The following is a 21,111-nucleotide window of genomic DNA, read 5'->3' as shown; positions in this document are numbered from 1 at the left end:
TTTGATACCCTGTTAACTTTTGCCTAAACTTATCATTTTTCTCAGTTTTATAAAGGCATATGCTTTAAGACCATCTATTTCTAATAAATTTCCAACAAAATAAAAAGAGAAATCCTGAATTATGACACCATCTTTTGCAATCTGACTGCCTGTAATTGCTATTACGGGGGTAATATGATTTGAACTGCAAAATATTTTGAAGAGATCAAGAATGTGCCACTGTAGCCTAAAAATTATTTTCAGCTGAAGGCATTTGAGTTCCTGAAATCTCTTATCTGCCTAAAAGCAGAGCCTCTCAAAGGAACTGACTTAAGTTCTCTCCTAGCAGCTATCAGGGAAGACTGACTCCTCATCACCAGAGGTAAGTCTCCACACCACACCTAAGCAGACATTGTCACAAAACTATCATCTCTCTCGTCTATTCTCTAAGGGCCCATTTATCTTTCCAGAAAGTTATTTCTTTTCCTATAGGTGCCCGTTTTCCTCTCCCCTTCTCTTAATAAGAAGTCATCTGTTTTCCTGTGTCTTTCTCCCCTCCCCTTCTCCTGTTACGGTGGTCTATAAGCCACAAATTCTAACCCAGCACTTTGAGTCACATTCCTATCCTGTGATTAAATCTGTCTTTGCTCTTGTTAATTTATCTTTTGTTGGCTTAATTTGCAGGCCCCAATTATTACACCTAAGAGGATGGAGGAAAATCTTTTACTCCTGACAATTTAAATCTACGGATTACGTTATATATACGAGTGTATATGAAAATCATGCTAACTTTATTAACTGCAGTCAAAGCAATTATATGATTAACATTTAATACTTCCTCTTTAAGTCTTCCTCTTTTCTTTAAACTTCCTCTGAATCTTTGTTTCTAACTCTTAGATTATTTTCAAGTATTATCCTCATAAGTATAATTTAGCAGAGAGAATTTGTTTCCCTTTTCTACTTCTAATAAATCGGGACATAGAATAATTAAGCATTAGAAACACTACTCTTTGCCATTTTATAAAAACACTGCAGCACAACTGAACTGAAACATCCTGTTGATTAAATAAAGCAAGTTGCTATTTCACCAACCACTGACAACTGGAAGCTTTCTAAAATATACAGAATTAAGACACACACACATATACACAAAGTTACTTTGTACAAAACAATGAGAGCCAACCGTAACCAGAGTTTGTTTTAAAACTGATCCAATGATGATAAAAATAGAATGACAAACCAAAAAAATCAATCCAACCTGGCACAAAGATACATGTACGCGTTCTACAGAGGTATGAAAAATAAACCATAGAGACAACTCTCCCTCCAGAGAAAACCCTTTCTGCCCAGATGGCCCCAACTACTCCCTTGGCAGTTGGTTCTCTTAAGTTAACCTCACTTAGCTAACCTCCCAGGGCTCAGAAAGCACAGGGACACTGGTGCCCACAATGAAGACTCTCCAGATGCTAGCAGCCTTGGGTGCTGTGGCACCCATGTGTCTGCTGCTTTACTGAAAAACCACAATCAAGGGTCCATGGCAGGTTGGGCCAATAATCCTTGACTAGCTGTATCAAAAGAAAAATTGCTAAAATACCATTCTATTGAAATTACAACTTCACCAGCTTGTCAACAACCTATGATGACAAACCAAGCTAAATGAACCTATGCCGTTTTGCAGGTGCAGTTGACCATATGCCTGCTTACAAACCTCAGGGATGGTCCTCTACTGGCTACAAAACATCCAGATTTGACTGTCTGGCCCCACTCCCTTTCTAGCCTCCTGTCCTACCACTGCACCTGAGACCAGTCACAAACTCCTGGCAGCAACCAGAACTTAAGACTCTTTCCCAACTCCCTCTGTTTGAAACATCCTCCCCTTGTTTTCAGAGCTAACTGCTTTTCTTCCTGTAAGACTCAGCTCAAATATCCCCTCCTCCAGGAAAACAAATCATTTTCTCCACTGGGCATCCATAGCACATTATCATGGCTCCTGGTGTTCACATGTCTCTGTCCCAACTTCACCATCAGCCTGTAGGAATGTAGATTCTGATGCCTTCAAGTACAATTCAACATTAAACTTCCAATCATAGAAGAGACAATAGGCACATAATAGATGTTTAGTAATGAGTGTGTACACAGATGAACAAAACAATGAATAAGCAAACAAACGAACACTCGAACTAATGAACTTTCCAGTTCTGGCCTGGAGAGAAGCGATATTAATATTAATATGTCAGTAATATTAAGCCCTGGCTGATCCCCAAAGAATACACTGAGCTCCCTACCTCCTTTCAGCTATTCTTCAACTCCACATGTTTATTTCACTTCTCCATATCATAATAATACAATCCCATCTTTTTTATTTTTAAGATTTATTTATTTGGTGGGGGGAAGGGTGGGAGGGAAGGGCAGACGGAGAGGGAGACAGAATCTCCAGCAGACTCCTCGCTGGCCGCGGAAACCGACACGAGACTCGATCTCACGATCCATGAGATCATGACCTGAGCCGAAATCAAGAGTCAGAGACTTAACTGGCTAAGCCACCACAATTCCCATCTTTAATCCAAATTTTTATCACCTCAGGAACTCTGGCTCTTTATTTTTAAGCTACCCTTGTGTAGTGTACCTGTAATAACCTACTTGTACTGGTTTCTATAAAGGCTCCCAAGTAGACCATAAGCCCCTTGGACCCAATTCTTTTGTCCTTGTAATCCCAGAGCCTAACGTAGTGCCTGACAAACAGCAGGCACTCAATACATGAGATGAATAAAAAATGAAGAAAGGAGGATATAACAATTTTCACATTTTACTTTTTACTTTTTTTCTTTTCTTTCTTTTTTTCTTTTCTGCTAAATCATCTGATTTTTCCAGGTAAACTACAGTCAGAAAGAGATGATGAGGGAAGAATAAATCACTTGTAATCAAATCAGTGCTTGAATAACAACCTGTATGAAATCAGATTTTCTTATATGAATATTCACAGACCCTTCACCACCATCTTATTGTCTCTTGGTCTCTGCTCTCAGTGCAGAATAGTTTAAAAAGTCTTGTAATTGAATGAAGTTGAACAAATCACAAAACTTATAAAGCTATTACTGATAGTGCCCATATCTGCCAGGCCCTGAGCCAAGATCTTTAATACAGTTTTTCTTCATCTTCAAAAACACCCTAAAGGGTTGTGTTTAGAAAATGGAGTCTGAGAAAGGTTACATAACTTGCACCAAAGTCACTTCGCTAGTAAACTGGGGCACCTAGGTTTTGCACCCACACCTGTTCAGACCACATACTTATTGACTAAAGCTTTAAAAATTTTAAGTCTTATTTCTTAAGATTAGAATAATGGTGCAGACAGAATTTCAAAAGCCTATGTTTTCATCTTCACTATTCCCAACTGCTAAAATACCATTCACCATTATTAGATATTTTATTGAATCCCTGTTAGGCACCAAATCACTAAAGAACACAGAAGTCCCCAAAAGATATAAATGCAGCTTTGGAAAGTCCCCTAAGTGTGGTAGCATCCGCTACTGGCTCTTGATTCTATTGGGGCCCTCTTATTGCTGAGACAGTCGGGGATACCAGCAATTCTCCAGCATGCCTTTAAAACTAAAACTAGAGACTAGCGAGGCTATGGGGAAAGGACACTCTGACCACAGCAGGGTCAAACTGCTACAACTTTTCTACAAGACAATCTGTCAGCATGTATTAAGTAATAAAAAAAAAATGCATATCTTTTGACATAGCAAGTCCAGCAAGTGCACAAGAATATGCATCAAAATGTTAACAATGGTGATCTAAGTGGTAGGATTATGTGCTTGACTAGAAAGTCAAAGAGAACTTCGCCTATCTTCTTTATCTTTTTTAATTCTTTTTCCACAATGGCCATTTTATTACTGGTAAAATAATGAAATAACAAAAAAATTTTAATTAAATCAATCCCTTAAAAATGCCAAAGAGCTCATGAGCAAAATCAATCAGAACAGATGTCTTTCCCCCCTAAAGTTTTCCTTTTGATGCCTTCAAGTTTTTTAAATTATTCATAGCTAAGCCTGGAGTGAATTCATAGGAGGATTAAGCTGCAAGAGACTTTCCAGTTTTATCTCCTGTTTTCAATTCTCTACAGAATGATATATATTCTTGGACTCACAGGAAAGCTGACATTGAAGGTTTAGTTTCTAGAATTTAAACTCAAGTCCTCTAACAAGTAAAGAAAGAATAAGGACTGTGCACAAAACTCCGTTAGCAGAACACAGAATAGTTCCTAAAAGTGCACAAGATGAATCTTTGATGGATGAGGCAATATTTTCTACCAGTACCCATTACAAAGGTGGATTTTAAAATACAAGGTCCAAAAGTAGGAGATATTTTTTAAAACCTGACAAAATTAACTTCTAAATAAGGCAAGAAGATGTCTTCCAGGATGACAACCACACTCAACATACCTTAGACCTGCAATAAGTATTCCTTGATTTGAAAATAAACAGCAGGCAAATACTCTTTTTTCTTCTGATGAATACAGATAATTTAAATGTAGTAAGAATTCAAGTAAACACCTAAAAACAGAAACTACTTAAAATATACTACAAACCTGGGGTTATACAAAATGCGTTCACTGGCCTAAATATGCAGAAAGGCACAAATCTTGTCTATAGAGAGCAACTGATGTTACAAAAACCTATTTGTAAAGATGTATGGAATTCGGAACACATTTCCCATCAAAACAATGTCACACTGGTAGTGAACTCCCAGCCTGATCCATAAAGGGTAGTGAGAACTATTTGTCCCACACCTGTGTCTTAAGTGAATGGCACTAGTCGTCTAAATGAAGAAAAAGATGATGCTAGGGGAATTAAAAGGGCTCTCCTACCCTCAGAGCAGAAAGCTCTCAGCTGAATCCCTCTCCACAGAGGCTCTCCAGCTGAGTTGCCACTCCCCAGGTCATACCCTCTTTCTGGGGGCAGCCCATGTCCAAATGACCAGTCAATGAGGGAGGGCGAGTTTAAAGGCCCTGCCTCCATGCCTCAGCATGAGATAACTCTGCAGGACCATTCCAGTTCCAGAGGTCCCAGTTGTAACTGCACAGCAGTTCAGTTCCTCCCTCTGCTCAATCCTGCTTCCCTAACTGCCCAGCTAGCACATTTCCAGTAAAACTCCTACACGTAAAATCTGTTTCAAAGGCTATTTCCAGAATCTGAGACAAATAACACTTAGTAAGCTCATATTGTAAGTCAAGCACTGTATATGTATATATAACATATAAGTAATATGTCTGTAATATATGTGATAGATCTTACTATATATGTATGGACAGGTACTATAATTCCATTTTAAATATGCAGAAACTGAGTCTCAGAAAAGTCACATGACTTGCCCAAGATCATACAGCAAGTAATTTGAGGAGACAGATGGGAATCTACACGTACCAAATGCACAACTATCCACTATGTAAACCAGCTCCATTTACTATAAAGTGTTGCTGAATGGATTAAAGGCAGATTCAGCTACCCAGGGGCTCTGGCGGCAGTCAGGAATGAGTGGAGTGGTGAACCACGGTCATCCATAAAACAGAAATTAATAAAAGAACTTGGGAACCAGGCCCACTGAAAACTAGATACTATGATCAAGGGTTCATATATTTTTAGGCCTTAAGGAAAAAAGCAGTAGCCTAATGGAACCAGAATTCCAGAATGAAACTGTATAGTTATAATCTACGGCATGATCACTAGATCCTAAAAATAATGATTGGCAAATCTTGTCCACCTACAATCAAAATGCTACAATATGTGCACAGATGTTTACTATGTAGGAATAGGACGGCACTTCACCTTTTACTCCAATTCCTACAAAAAGCTTCATAAGCCAGTATCTAAAAGTGTACTAATAAACTTCTTATTAGGTGTACAAAGTCCTTACAATTAATATTCATCTTACCCAAAATGCACAAGTGCAACCAGTTCAACTTTTTCACCTACGACCACAACATGGCTTCCCCAGCTTTCCCTAACTAGCAGTCTTCTTTTATAGAATAAGCAGCTATTTATACCTACTGACAAACAGCGAACAACTAAGAACTAATATTACTCTTCCCTGGTGGCCATAATGCCCAAGAACTACAAGACATAAAACAATTCCATAAACTCCAAACAAGTACAAACTGCCACTACTATTAACTTCATGAGACTGGCATGCTTGCAGATGTAAATCATAACTGAGTTGTACAGTGAGAACAAACCCTTTAAAAGTTTAACAGAATTCCAATTTATTACATCCTTAGAATTGTTTGATTTGTAATATTCATAATCACAAAATCTAATGTCACAGTTAAGTAAAAAAAAATTGAAATATACTTAGAAATACTATACTGGTCCAACTGATGTCATTCTAAAATTCAAAAATAATTGGACCTTATCAGTTGATCCTTGAGAGTTTGTGTATCTGTTGTCCCTTCCTTTAAAATTCACCCATGCCACCTCTCCCACCCCAACATTATAAAGCACAGCTTTAAATGGAAAAAAAGAAAAGAAAAAAGCACTTGTAATTCCCTTACTTATAAATTTTGTACACAGGAGGCCTTAGCATCCATGTTCAGTTATCAACTGCAGTGAGAAGTTCTTCAAATTCAGGTGGATCATTTACTGAGACTTCATACCATGTCAGAACCAAATGTGGCATCATAAAATATAGCTCACTGATCAAAGTTTATACCTTCTCTAACCTAACCATGGCAATATTTGGCCCATTTCTTCCCTTTTTCCCCATTCATTTCATAAAATAAGCTCCAAATCAGAAATACACAGCTTCATACAGACATATACAGAACTACTAAATATACCTGAGTTTTGCCATTTCAGAGTAAAGTAATAATAGGGACATCATAACCAGCCTGAAGTTTACAAAGGGGGAGGTATCACCAGCCTAAGAAAAAAATTTCTTTATAGCACCTTAAAGTTATCTAATCTTTTTTAAAGATTTATTTTATTTATTTTAATTCAATTAATTAACACAGAGTGTATTACTAGTTTCAGAGGTAGAGTTCAGGGAAAGTGATCTAATCTTTTGGAGAAAAAGGAAACAGCCAACTTGAAGCTTCCATACAGACAAAAAATAAAAGGGTAAGCCAGACCACCACCAGAACTGGAATGCAAGATCATGAGGACCAGGATGTCCTCTCTTGATTACCACTGTACCCTTTACTACTCAGCACAGTAGTAGTAACATTGTAAGTGCTTAATAATTTTGAAGGAGTGAATGGCAGCTATCATTCATTGATCACTTTTTTTGAGGAACCTTACTAAGCATGTTAGAAATGTAACAAGATTTTAAAATAAGAACTGCGAACTGGGCAAGAAAGTGATACTCCTAGCCTCACAATAACCCTATGAGGGAACCAATGCAATATATATAATTTTTTTTCAATTTTAAAGGCGAGGAAATCAAGTCTGAGAAAAACCAACCTTCCCAAGAAGGCAGAGCTCTAAATGGCTGAGCCACAAGCCTGTCTTCCTTTCCCTCTGCCACATCAACACCAAAAAGAAGTTAGAGCTTGGGAAACAAAAGAACATGGAGAAGACGGCATAGCCGAAAACTGTATTATCACACATTCAAAACCAGGATGTCTGTTTCTGGAAAAAAGAAAAATCTTCCTACTTCAATATTGTAGAGACACAGCCAAGGTGGCCTATGGTTCTGTTCTTAACAGGCTACACTTCAATCTTCTATCTTCAGAGCACTGTGGGGTTCTTCTAAGCACAGGTGCCCGTTTAAAAAGTGACTGATCTGCATAAAGAATGGCTTCAAAAGCTGAAAAGCTACAAGTTAACAGCCAGATAAAAAGATCCTCATCTCCCTTCATTAAATTATACCTCTATTCCCTTCCCTGAAAAACTGCCTGACCAGAGGAATGCAAAGAACTGTCCAAGTAAGAAAAAAGTGCCCAGCATCCTGTTACGAAAACCATGTCTCTGTAGTGACAACGGCAATCCTGTCACATCTTCACTATTCCCTAAGTGCCCCCCCCCCGAGGTGCATTCAGGCACTACCTAAGATTAGTAGGCTTCCTTCTAAAACTGTGAAACAGAATCATATAGAGGATGATTTTTTTTTAACTCCGGTCTGAGAACGGAAGTCAAGTTCAGATTCTCTTCCTTCCTCAAGCGAGCAAGAGAATTAAAGAGCGCGCGCGCGCAAAAGCACACACACACACACACACACACACATACACACGCCCTATAGTAAAAATGTCTCGGGGCCTCTTCACCTGTGGCAACTGCCGCAGCAAGCCTGGATTTGCTGGGATTTAAGGCTCTTCCTCACTCGGGAGGAAAGACGGGGGGGGGGGTGAGAGGGACACAGGGAAGAATGAACTGGTGTCTAAGTTTCCGATGGGATCATTCTTTTTCAACTTGGGCAGCTCTTTCCTTCCCCCCTTCCCCCACGGCCCGGGGCACACACTCGGCCCCGCCAGCACGGGCAGGGCCCTAGGGAAGCTCGGCCGCCGCCTAGCACCCGGGGGCCCCTCGGAGTCGGAGACGCAACCCACTCCGGGCACGCGACCCGGGAGCGGCGCAGACCCCAGGAAGGGGCCGCGGAGCCGTCGTCCCCGCCAGGCGTGGGGACCGGGAAGGGGCTGCCGCCGCGGGGCGGAGAGGCGGGGTGAGCACTTCCTGACTCTCGCATTGTCCACGCACAGCCCGCGCCGCCCCAAGCCCCGCCACCGCGCCGTCCCCGTCGGGGAGGAAGTTGGCGCTCGCCCCGCCAGCCCCGTCTTACCGTTCTTGGCGTCGCCCGCGGCTGCAGCCCCCGCGGCGGCCGCGGCGTTGGCGGCGCCAGTCCCCGCGCCTCCGGTGCCCGCCGCGCCCCCGGTGCCCGGCACTCCCGCCGCCGCCGCTCCGCAGCCGGCCGCCGCCGCCAGGCCCCCCCCGGCCGCCGCGCCCGCCGCGCCCGCCGCTGCCAGGGCCCCGGCTCCATTTTCCTGCTCGTCCCCGCTGCTGTTGGCGCGCTTGTTTTTGCGGCCGCCTTTGCTGTTTTTGGGGTTGGGCATCTCGCGAGCGTCCAGGTGCCCGGCGTCAGCGAAGGCGGCTCCCCGCCGCACGGCCGCTCCCGGCCCGCGCGGAGCGGGCTCCGGGAGCGAGAGAATAGAGGGCGCGGGCCGGCGGCTCCTTCGGCGCCCGTCTAGCCGCGCGGCCCGCGCCGCGCCATCCCGGCCGCCGCGCCCTCTCCGGCTTCCTGGAGCCGGCGCTCGGCCACCCGAGGCTCGCAGCCGCGCGAGCGCCGCGGGCTCGGGACGCGAGCGAGGCGCTCCCGAGCCGGAGGGAAAAGGCGGGTCTCCGGCTTGTTTTGATTCGGCTTCGCTGACACGCTCTGGCCCCGCCCCCGCCCGTGACGACACTGGGGATTCGGCCTGGCCGCGCCCACCGGGTGACCTCACGGCGGACTGATCCGCCCGCGTGACGTCACGCCCGCGCTGAGCCGGCCACTTTCGAGTGACGTCATCCTGGCGCACTCACCGCGGGCCTGCGGAGCTACTGGGCATCTGCGGAGCGGGCTTCGTGAAGTGGGCCCCCTAAGCCAATCTGGTGGCATCTCAAGTAATTATTCGGTGGCCTCCTGACCTTGTGGTTGAAGCTTAGAACAATATGGTCTGGAAAAACGGGCGGGTGACTAGAACAAGAAGTGAAAACAAAGAATTTCGGGTTAATAATCCATCAAAACACCTTACCCTTCAAGATCAGTTTTAGGTTCAGTAATTACAGAGATAAGATTGAGTTCCCAGACAATGGGAATGAACAGCAGGGTGCCTGAATGAGAAGCCGGCACGGTGTTGTGGTGAAAGTAGTTCATACAAACAGGACGCACCATCCAGGGATAAAACTAAATGTTGCCTGTGATCACGAAGCAGGTGGGGGGAAGACCCAACCCCCATGGATAGGGCTGAGCTGCCCTGAAAGAGAGATGGCTGCGTTGTGAGCAGGCTAAGATTAGAACGTGACACCTGTGAAGAGAGGCAATGGCATGAGGGCAGGAGACAGACCCCTCGGGAGAGTTTTACATTGGTTCCCATTTCTGCAATTAAACTGTCTTTTTACAGACCAGCTCCTTCCGAAACCTCAGGTCCCAGATCAAACACACTTCCTTCAGGATGTTGTAACAGAAACACCCTCCCTTAGGAGCTATCAGAAGTATCACTGTTTGTCTCATCCATCTCTCATTAAGTTGTCAATGTACATGTTTACTTATTCCCTATCTCCTTCTCACTCACATGAAAGCTCCATAGGTAGTAGATTTTATCAGTCTTGAGCACCTCAGGGAACAACAGCTAGCTTGTATTTGTTGAGTGTATAAATTAGTTTCTTTTCCCCGTGAACTAAGGAGGAAAAATATTTTAGCTGACAATTTACAGTTTTCCCCTCCTATAGTGTACTCTTCTTTAATTAACCCAGCTCTTCAGTAAAGGCTCATTGGCTGTATTGCAAAGCATAAAGAGACAGAAAGGGAAGCACAGGGAAGAGAACCCTCCCCATGCTCCTCGCCTAACGGAGGGTTTCTGACTGGGAGCAGAGTCCATAGCAGAGCTTGGAGCTACAGGGAGGATGGCTGGATACTCAGGAGCAATTGCTGGTTGGACTTTTCAGCAGGAAAATGATGAACCATTTAATTCCCTAGTATATATTGATGGTTACATTAGATAGATAGATATTTTGTGCCTATATTTTCACATCTATTTCTACCCCACCCTGACTTCCTCTAAGCACTGGAAGAGCAGGGATTGAATCTATCTTTCTACCTAACTCTGCAGAGTCTAGCAGAAAGACTGACCCACAGCAAGTGGTCAGTAAAAATCTGTTGAGTGGGGGATGCCTAATGCACTCTTCTTCTGGCTACATCTTTCTGAACCTTGAAGTCTCAACTAAATCATCAATTCTCTAGGAAGTCTCCTCTGATAGCCCAAGGGTAGATTTGCCCCCTGTGCTCCCTGTACCTTCCCCCACTAAAACAGCTTCCACACAAAGGAGTTGAAAATGCCTGTTTACTCATCTGTCTGGACCCTTACTGGACTACCACCCCTGTGACGGCAGAAACTGTGTCTATCTTAGTCATCGCTGTATCCTTGGTGCCTAGCACAGTGCATGGTACACAGTAAGTATTTATTAAATGCATGACAAGTACATGAATAAATGAATGCACAAATGCTTTGAAGGTATATGCAGCAGGATTTGGTCACCACCTGGACCTGTGAAGTCAAAAAATTCTGAAAATTGGAGGAAATGCTGCCGGTGGTTAATTAAATGGAGACTTCAGGGGGAGGACAGAGGAGCTGGGGATGAAGATAATGAGTTAATGTGGCCAGTTCCGACTTAGCTTAATTTCATTACTGGGATCCTTCACTAGAGGCGGCTGAGAGATCTCGCAGTATTTTGGTGACCTTGGCTTTGGCCTTGCTTTTTTTTTTATCTTTTTTTTTTCTTGAGTGGTGCGAATGAAGAAGTTCTATGTTAGAATACAAGAAAATTGAGATAACCATTTTCTTGAATAAGCACATTGCTGTCATGCCATATTGGATCAGAGTAAGTATGCATGTACCCTGCAGACAGATATTCACACCAGCTGCCTCCCACCTCAACATAACTGAGACTTAAGAATTGGAAGCTTTCCCACAAATATCATAATTGGCTCAAAGCACACAGTCATCCAGCCAGTTGTTGTTCTTGTTCATTGTGTAAGCCACCTCCTTCTCATTCAAACTAAAACAAAATCAAAAGGAGGAAGGAGAAGCTGGGCCACTTCTTCCATGCTTAACCTTGCTCATCTATTTTTAGCCTTAGTCAAATTTGATGCAGAGGCAGTGGTTCCAATTTTATTGCTGAAAAAAAAAGAGTACTAAAATCAAGATATTAGAAATAAAATTTAGATAAGGTTAAGGACTCCATTTCCTACTTCCATACAACATATGGAATTTCCTTGGAATCCTAACCCTTTTATCTTTGCCTTTTCACATCATTTCTGAAGGAGAGAGAAAGGGAGAAAGCCTGTCTAATGAGCAAAAGATGGATGGTGACACAAAGCCCTCCCCTAAGATGCTTCCAGAAGGAAATATGAAGAGCTCTAGGAAACCATGGGAGTCACTATGCTCTGTACATCCACACCTGGCTTCCCATTCTTTAATTTCTCTGATCAACCCGTGCTCTCTGAAATAAATTTCAAAAAATGTATACCTATACCCAAGGTTTCCTTCCCCCAAACTTCATCACCCACTTCATACCCAGGCGTTTGCAAAACTGAGTAAAACAGGGGCGCCTGGGTGGCTCAGTCGTTAAGCGTCTGCCTTCGGCTCAGGGTGTGATCCCGGAGTTCTGGGATCGAGCCCCACATCGGGCTCCTCTGCTGGGAGCCTGCTTCTTCCTCTCCTACTCCCCCTGCTTGTGTTCCCTCTCTCGCTGGCTGTCTCTCTGTCAAATAAATAAATAAAATCTTAAAAAAAAAAAAAAAAAAAAACTGAGTAAAGCACAGCAACAATCCAGGTCATCAAAGGTAAACAATTTATACCCTTGAGAAAAGGGACAAGCCATTCTTCAGGGCTGGATCAGAATAAGTGGTCATTGTTTCAGTGTTCTAGTTCTGTTTGCATTTTTGCTTGATATGTGTACCTGTCTTCTAAACTCTTGAGATCAACTAAGTCCTTTGAGCCAGAATTAGCCTGATCTGTTAAAGTCACTTTAAGTAAATACACTCTTGAACTATGCCTATTATCTCTATGTACCAGTTTCTCCTAGAAATAGCCTCTCCTATGCCCAGAGGTTTACTTTGAGGAATAGCAATAATTGTGATTATAAAGAATTTTGACAAAAGGGAATACTAATGCAAATAATGGTATGAATTATTAAATGCTGTAGATCTGCTCTCCTATTAAACTATTCCCAATTATCAATATTAATATTTTCTCAAATAGGTATCATCATAATCTGTTTTCAGGCCTTTATTTTGACTTTTATATTATTTCCATAATCTACAAAGCTGTCATATAAAAAATCAGAATTCTGTTCTTCAGTGACCCCTGAACTTCCTGCTTACTCTAACTTCTGTGCCTTCTTTGCTCATACTGTTGTCTGACCTCAGCATCAACACAGACATGGACCCCAATAATTGAAATAGGACACTTCTTTCAAGAGATATATCAATTATCTTTTCCAAGACAGACATCTCTGGACTCATAACATTCAATACTCTTTTACTTTTACCTCTGTGTGCTCACCACATGGCTATACCAATGTTTTCCAAACTGTGGGTCATATTCTCTTAGCAGGTCATGAGATCAGCTTAGAGGGTTTCCACCAGCATTTTTTGAAAACTGGAAGAGAAGAGAAAGTATCAGAATGCATTCCATATAGAAATTAAGTATTATTTTGTAAAACATTATTTTTGTAAAATTTAGTTTGCACACACACGCACACACAAATATATATATACATACAGAGTCATGTTGTATAGTCCATTTCTCATTGTGGTTGCAAGCCAAAAATATCTGGAAGCCACTTGCCATACCATACCATGAAGTATTTGATTTATCTGGGCTGTCTTTCCACGGTTTTCTCACCGCAGGGAGAGCATTTTCTCTCTCCAAGTATATATTAAATTCTGCAAAGACAGGCATCATATCTTTTATCTTTTATATTTCTTTCAGTGAAGCTACCATCAAGAGTGTTTTGCTTACATGTTCCATACATACTATATATTGAGTTTTGGTGTAAAAACACACCAAACTCAAAAGCCTGGGGAAGAGGAGGAGTGTGCAACAGAATAACAAACACAAAGGGAACAGATAAAAATCAATTAGTAGCCTAAAAACAAAGAAAACAAAAAAGATGGGTAAGTTGTATTTTGTTTTGGTTCCTTTCATTTTGGAAGGGGAGTGGTCCCCTCAGATCCCCAGAAGATAGAGGGATTAACCGAGGCTAAATTGTCAAAGAAGCCTTCATGGGGAAGCCATGAAGATCAGTCTTATAAAAGGGCATGAAAGCAGGAGCACCTGGCTGGTTCAGTTGGAAGAGCATGTGACTCTTGATCTCAGGAGTCATGAGTTTGAGACCCACGTTGGGTATAGAGATTACTAAAAAAATAAATAAATAATCTTTAAAAGTTAATTAATTAGTAATAAACAAGAATGAGTACAGAGCCTACAGAGGGAAGTGAGGAAGCCATAGAGACTCTGGTGTTTGTTGGGTAGAGTTGGAAAGCGGATCACAGTGGGCCCAGTACAGCAATGGACACACAGTTGATTATAGTCCAGACCTGGTACAGAACATAACTGGTACAGAAGCTAGAACTAACCCTCCATCTCTCCCTTGCTTTCTTTTTCCTGATAGTACTTACTTACTATCATACATATTTTTAATTTTTATTACAATATGGTATATTTTATTTTTAGTTTATTTACTTTGTTACTTTCTGTCTTTCCTCACTAGAATGGAAGTTTCAAGAGAGTGAGGATTTCCCCGTGGAATCCTCAGTGCAGGGGCCCCTGGCGGGCTCAGTTGGTGGAGCATAAGACTGTTGATCTCATGGTTGTGAGTTCAAGCCCCATGTTGGACGTGGGGATTACTTAAAAATAAAATCTTAAAAAAAAAAAAAAAAGTATCCTTAGTGTCTAAATCAGCACCTAGCATATAGTAAGTGTTTCACACATATCTGGAATTAAAGAACACATAGAAGAACACCTAAAAGAAATAATCCAAACCAGACCTAAAAAAAAAAAAAAGAAACTTTCTAAACTTTCTAAACCCACATTACTATGCTGTTGGCAGACATAACATCCTTCCCCACTAGCTAAAATATTTAAACCAAAACAGGTGTCTCTTTTTCAAGGCCATCTTTTACAGCAAGGAGCCAATTCATAGCAGTATCTTCTTCAGCAATCACAGTGGCCAGGCAACTATCAACTTCTACACCTTGTATTTCTGATATCTCCTCTGGAAGTAGCACTGAAAATTCAGATATGTATCACCTAGATTTCATCTTCAGGATCCTCCATGCTTTTTCCCAATTAAATCAGTATTTTTCTATGCTGCCAGTCCAAAGCACAATTTAACCACAGTGCGTTAGTCCTTCTTTTGGCTGTCTGCAAGGTTTGACTTGGATAATACAACACTGGCCCTCTCTAAATACCTCTTTTAATTCTGCACTAATTATCTATCGCTGCCTAACAAATTACCCTGCAATCTAGCAGCTCAGAACAACACACATGTATTATCTCACAGTTTCTGTGTCAGGAATCTAGGCATGGCTTAGCTGGGTCCTCAGGCTCAGGCTCTCTCATAAGACTGCAGTCATGTCGAAACTCGGCTCAGGGAGAATCCATTTCCAGACTCACTCCTGAGGTTGTTGGCAGGATTCAGTTCCTCAGGGTAGCTGGCCAGAGGCCTCCCTCAGTTCCTTAAAATATGAACCTCTGCATAGAGCAGCTGGCTTCATCCAAGTGAACAAGAGAAGGGTAAGCAAGACAGAAGCCTGTCTTGTTTGTAACCTAATCTCAGAAGCAAGAAGCAAGTCACCAGGTTCAGCCCCCACTCAAAGGGAGGGGATTTTACAAGGGCATAAATACCAGGGGATGGGGATCAGTGAAAACCATCTTAGAAGCTGTCTACCACAACTAGGTTAATATATTGCTTGCAATCCAAATTCTAATTCCTAAGGGCTTCAAATTTAGTTTATAAGAAAAGGGTGGATTGTGGTAATCATTTCATAATATATACATGTGTCAAAACATTGGTCTTTGTACACTGTAAATATATGCAATTTTTATTTGCTAATAAGACAAGAAGAGAGAAAAGGTATGAACTTATTCTGGTTCTTCCTTTCTAAATTACTGTTTCAACTAATTAATCTTTGATGATCTTGGATGAGTCAATTTCATGAATCTAAAATAACTTCTGCAAAATAATCTTTATTTAAACTGTTTCAGTCCTCTGTAGTCAAAATACTATTGATGTATGGAACGAGCCCAACATTATAGTAGGACTGAGGGCTGGCTTTACAAACACCTATTTTTTAAGTGCTAAGGCTGCACTCTGCCTGTTTGTTGAGTTAATTTTGATTGAACTTGAATAGAATTCTTTCAAGATTCCTCCTCCTCCTTTATTTCCACTTAGAACAAGTTCTACCAAGAGTGCCCTGAAGAATACTAGTTATGTAAGACATGCCTCTATTTCTGTGGTTAAATAAGTCTAGGAAACACTGTAAACTTTATTAGTCATAATATACATGACTATAGTCAAGACCCTAAAAAATCCAGCAATAAAGAAACCTGCCTACTCTCAACATAGAATTTCCCAAGCTTATACAACCTATAGATCCTTTTACATGAAATACCCGTTAACATCCTGTGAAACTAGAGTTCTGCTAAATACCTTTTTTTGGAATATAGTGCCTTAGAGCAAAAAATACCTACTTCTATCTTTAGCATTCAGGTGAGTTGATGCATTGGCGAAAATTCAAGTGAGAAGATAGGCACTGGATCCTTCTTATAAACAACCAGTGCTTTAGAAAATGTCTTGAGAAATATCTTTAAAACTCTATAATCTCCAATAGTTATAATGATATAAATGCAATGAGTACTAATGTAAAACAGTTGACTATTCACAATACTGCTTCCGTTTTCAGAAACATCAATAATGTCATCATTGTTCCATCAAAAAACAAAAATTTATGTCAACAATCTAGTAAGGACTACTTTTTTTTTTAATGGAAAGACATCATTACCAATATTCTAACCAGAGAAGCAACTTCCAACTTTTGTTATGAATCTTTGATCTAACAAATACTGTATAATCTAGAAATACATTGCTTTGTCCGTATATGATGCGGTTCTTTTCTTTATCATCATGTAAATAATCTGTTTCACCTCTGGTCTAGTAATAAGGGCTGTTATGTCTGTTTCTGGAGTCAATTTTGATTGATGTTCGATAGAATTCTCTCTCAAGATTTCCCTTCCTTCTGCAGGATATTCATACTGAATCCTTGAATGCAAATATGCTACTGCATGGATTAAAGATGGCCACAAGTTGGTTACTTCTCTCTCCAACATGTGGAGTCTATTTTCCCTCCCCTTGAATCTGATCTGGCCTTGGGACTTGCTTTGATCAACTAGAAATACAGCAAAAGTCATGTTGCTTTGGTTCCCATGCCTTTAGCTTTTGCTCTTACTCTCTTAAAGCCAGCCATCATGCTGTGGAAGACCTTGAGCTAGAATGGAATGATGACAGGCCATTCGGAGGAGATGGCAAAGACTCTCTCTTTGACCCAAAATTGCATCAGGCTCCTCTGGGTCCTTTTTTTGAAGAGATCCTAACCCTTGGCTCTGTCCTTGGTCTGCTCACTCCCAGGTTAGCAAAACTCCTGCTGAGTCAGTCTATTGAAAATACCCCCTTCTTGATACCTGATCACCCTCAATATGTTATCACCCTGGCCGGCCTTCAGCAAGAATCCTGTCGAGTCAGTTTAGCCAGGGTCTCCCTAACCCTGATGCTTCCTCTTGGTGATTTTTCCATCCACTGACCCCCAACCCTGCTCCTTGGCTTTAAATTCCCACTTTTCCTTGTTGTATTCAAAGTTGAGCCTAATCTCCCTCCCTTACTACAAACTCCATTGTAGTGGTCCCCCTGAATAAAGTCTGTGTTATCATCTTTAACAAGTATTGTGAACAAATATCTTTTTAACAAAGGATCCTAGACATCAAGAAGATGAGAACTGTCAACCTAAGGAGGCAATAATTAAGCCAGAGCATTTTTTTGGGATCAAAGAATTGCAATTCAGGGTACACAGATTTGGGTAGCAAACCAAATAATGTCCCACTCGGGAACAAAAGTCAGGAGTTTTTAAAGCAAAAAGGGAATGCTTGTATACATCATTCACAAAAAATTTTTGATTGGTGTTGGCAGTAGAAAGCTAACCTTGACTGAATATAATTGGTTGCTAAGGATATCACTATGCAAAAATCTCTTACTGTAGCAAGTTGCAGGTGTTCTGACAGAGTCCTTGGAATATTTGCAGTTTGGCCCAGTTCAAAAGTTCATGCTTCCACCAGTGAGGACAGGCATAGGGCCCACCCCCTTAATAGCCTCCTAACTCCATTTTAAAACCCCTTGACATAAGCAACTCCATTCAATTTTACCACTCCCGGGAGCCATCTTTGATGTTTCAACCTCAGTCAAGCTCCTAGCACAGTGATTCTCAGCCTGTGCTATTATGCCCCTAGGGACATTTTTGGTCGTCACTATTAGCATTTGCTAGGCAGAAGCCAAGGATGCTGCTAAAATCCTACAAAGCACAGGACAGCTTCCACGAGAAATAATTCTCTAGACCCAAATGTAGTGAGAAGGTAGAGAAATCCTATTCCAGCCGAATGCAGCCATATGAGTCACCATAGCTTCACCATGTGGAGCAGATTGCCCAGATGAGCCCAGCCAATCCACAGAATTGCGAGAAATAATACATAGCTGCTGTTTTAAGCAACTATTGGGGTAGTTTCAACGGTGTGCTATTGTTAAACCACTGAAGGGGGCGGAAGAAGGGAGCCCGTGGACTGAATACTCCTACCATGGCCAATTTTAGGCTACCAAGATGAGCCACTGCCCTCAAGCCTGGAAAGAGGTGTGCATAGTCAGCTCTGTGAGCCGGTGGGACTTGTTCGCCCTGCAATAGAAAATTGAGACAACATCCTGTGTACAATGTTTTTTTTCTGTCTGAATTCTAGGCATGGGCATTTCCTGTGTTGGGTGGACTGCCTAGTCAGGGCTCTCTACTTGTATATTACAGTCACATTTCTATTAGAAGCTTCTTAAAATGCCGACACATTGATTCTGCAGTCTTTCCGGCTTATGCCAGTTTTTGCACCATTAAAATGATCTAACTGAGTTTAGCCAGGAGGCTGCCGCAGAGGATCATAGCGTGGGCTCCACTCCGAAGTAATCCCACGACACTCTCAAAATTGTGGTGACCCACGTCGGTAGTCCAATGTGGAACAAAGCATTGCCCTCACTAAACTGTGGGTTTTCTTGGTGAAATGAAACATCTGAAACAATAGGTGAAGGAGCTAGGCAGAGGGGAACCAGGCATAACAAGAGGACCAACCGCCCGTGCCAGGTTCGGGCCCACGCGTGAGCACACTCTTATGCAGAAAAAAGTCTTTTCCTTCCAGAAAGAGGCGATTTCTTCTCGCATACAAGCCTAAAACATTCTTTGTTATTTCCTAGGGCAGCCATTTCTTGGGTTTTTAGGGTGACACTAGATTTAGGTTCTATTAAAAGTTATTTTAGTTTTGTGGTTAGGAGACTATCCAGGCAGCCAAACTTCCTGGGTTTCCGTCTTGGCTTACTAGTTGTATGACCTTGGGCAACGTATTTGTGAGATAGGAATAATAGTATCTCTTTCAGAGTTAAGATAGACAATGGGGAGTGCCTAGCACATAGTAAACACTCAATAAATCGTAGCTATTATTATATTAGCAGGAGCATTTAAAGTTTGTATTCACAGTTACCGATTACTTTCCTCCTTCTAACTATAAGTGTTATTTCACGTTCCACGTTTTAACTGTAAACAAGATATTTTTCTAAAAGCAGGGCCGGTTCCAGGTCAAGGATAAGCTGCTTTCAGCACACAACTTTTGTCTCATCCAAGAACAAACCACACCCTGTTTCCTGTTGCATGCAAATACGGGTAACTTAAAGGGGCCGTCAAGCCCGGGAACCCGGGCAGGACGCTAAGACTGCCACCGAGCGCACTCTGGTGTACGCAGCTGGAAACCAGGAGGAGACACCATGCTTTGCCCAAGAATTTGATGTTGATTTGTGTGGACAGAAGTTATTGCAAGTTACTAAATTTAAAAATGAGGGGCGCCTGGGTGACTCAGTAGGTTAAGCGTCTGCCTTTGGCTGAGATCCTGATCTCAGAGTCTTGGGATGGAGCCCAGCCCCATCTTCCCATTCAACGGGGAGTCAGCTTCTCCCTCTGCCCTGCCCCCCCTCGGGCTTTCCCTCAAACAAATAAATGGAATCTTTTTTAAAAATGATATGGTGAAAACTGTAGTTTTGGAAGAATAGTCTAACAGTAACATTCAGGATTGATTTGATAGAAACAGTAGTGACAGGGAGGCCAGCTGAAAAATCTATTGTATCACTGCTGGGATCAGATCTCGAAAGTTTGAGATTAGATGATTTAACAGGGGAATCAAGAGGAAAGGATGTACATGGCAGACATTTTGAAGGGAGCATCCATAGGACTTAAAGACAAAAATCTTTGATTTTAAAGAAAGGCCCCTCATCATCACCTTGTTCTGTGTGGATGGGTACCATGAATCTCAACTCACAAATAAATTGTGAGCATCTTCTATTCTAAGGAATCCCTTAAGGGTAAAAGAGAACCCAAAATTTATTATATTGGTTTGTTTGCTTTTAAAGGATAACATTAATTTACTATTTATCAAGATGTGAAAGTTCTAGGTAAAACTGGGCATTTCCGCCAGTAAAGATATTATCCAGTGATCTAGATGTCTTTTATACCAACTCTGGATTAGGTCGACAATTCTGACTTCATTGATTTCCTAAGACATTTTTATGTTCCTGTCTGAGACAAAAGAAGGGCCAGACATTTCCTGCCAAGCATTCTAGATGACTCTGTTTCCCCACCTAGTATCCCGAGAAGTAGACTTAGCTCACCATGTATTTATCTAGTACCAGTTTTTTACGATGCCCTGTCCTGAACAGACAGCAAACACCTTTTATTTTCCTTAGTTTATAGGCCACAAAAGTGTCATGACCATAGCATCAACAGGTTGAAAAGAAGGAACTTTTTATTTAGTCTGTCTTTTCATCCTTGACTCACCTAAGGAACATCTTCCACCTTTTCATCTGTAGGTGACGGTTTGATTTATGGTCCTTTCCCTTTGTTTTACCATGAAAAAGAAAACTGTCTTTGCTCAAATGACCAGATGATTCTTTTCTATTTTATAATGGCAACTTCATTTGGCTTATTTTCTTTTTTTTTTTTTTTTTAAAGACTTTATTTATTTATTCGACAGAGATAGAGACAGCCAGTGAGAGAGGGAACACAAGCAGGGGGAGTGGGAGAGGAAGAAGCAGGCTC

The 21,111-nt window shown here is 41.7% G+C and overlaps 1 protein-coding gene across 3 annotated transcripts in view; it reads right to left on the bottom strand.

Annotated features, from left to right (window-relative positions):
* The window catches only part of HECA (hdc homolog, cell cycle regulator), a 46,072-nt gene extending 37,028 nt beyond the window's left edge, over positions 1 to 9,044 (bottom strand). Inside the window, exon 1 of one of the 3 annotated variants that reach the window (XM_040627854.1) lies at positions 8,749 to 9,044. In XM_040627854.1, the coding sequence (XP_040483788.1) occupies positions 8,749 to 9,019 (271 nt within the window). In that variant the 5' untranslated portion in view covers positions 9,020 to 9,044. The remainder of the gene's footprint in view (positions 1 to 8,748) is intronic. The other 2 variants (XM_040627852.1, XM_040627853.1) reach the window with 2 other exon arrangements.
* Between the last annotated feature and the right edge of the window lie 12,067 nt (positions 9,045 to 21,111).

This window comes from Ursus maritimus, unplaced genomic scaffold (assembly GCF_017311325.1).
Source record: "Ursus maritimus isolate PB19 unplaced genomic scaffold, ASM1731132v1 scaffold_13, whole genome shotgun sequence".
In the NCBI taxonomy this organism is placed as follows: Eukaryota; Metazoa; Chordata; class Mammalia; order Carnivora; family Ursidae; genus Ursus; species Ursus maritimus.
Note: the sequence above shows the minus strand (reverse complement) of the source record. Positions and strands in the feature narration are given on the sequence as shown.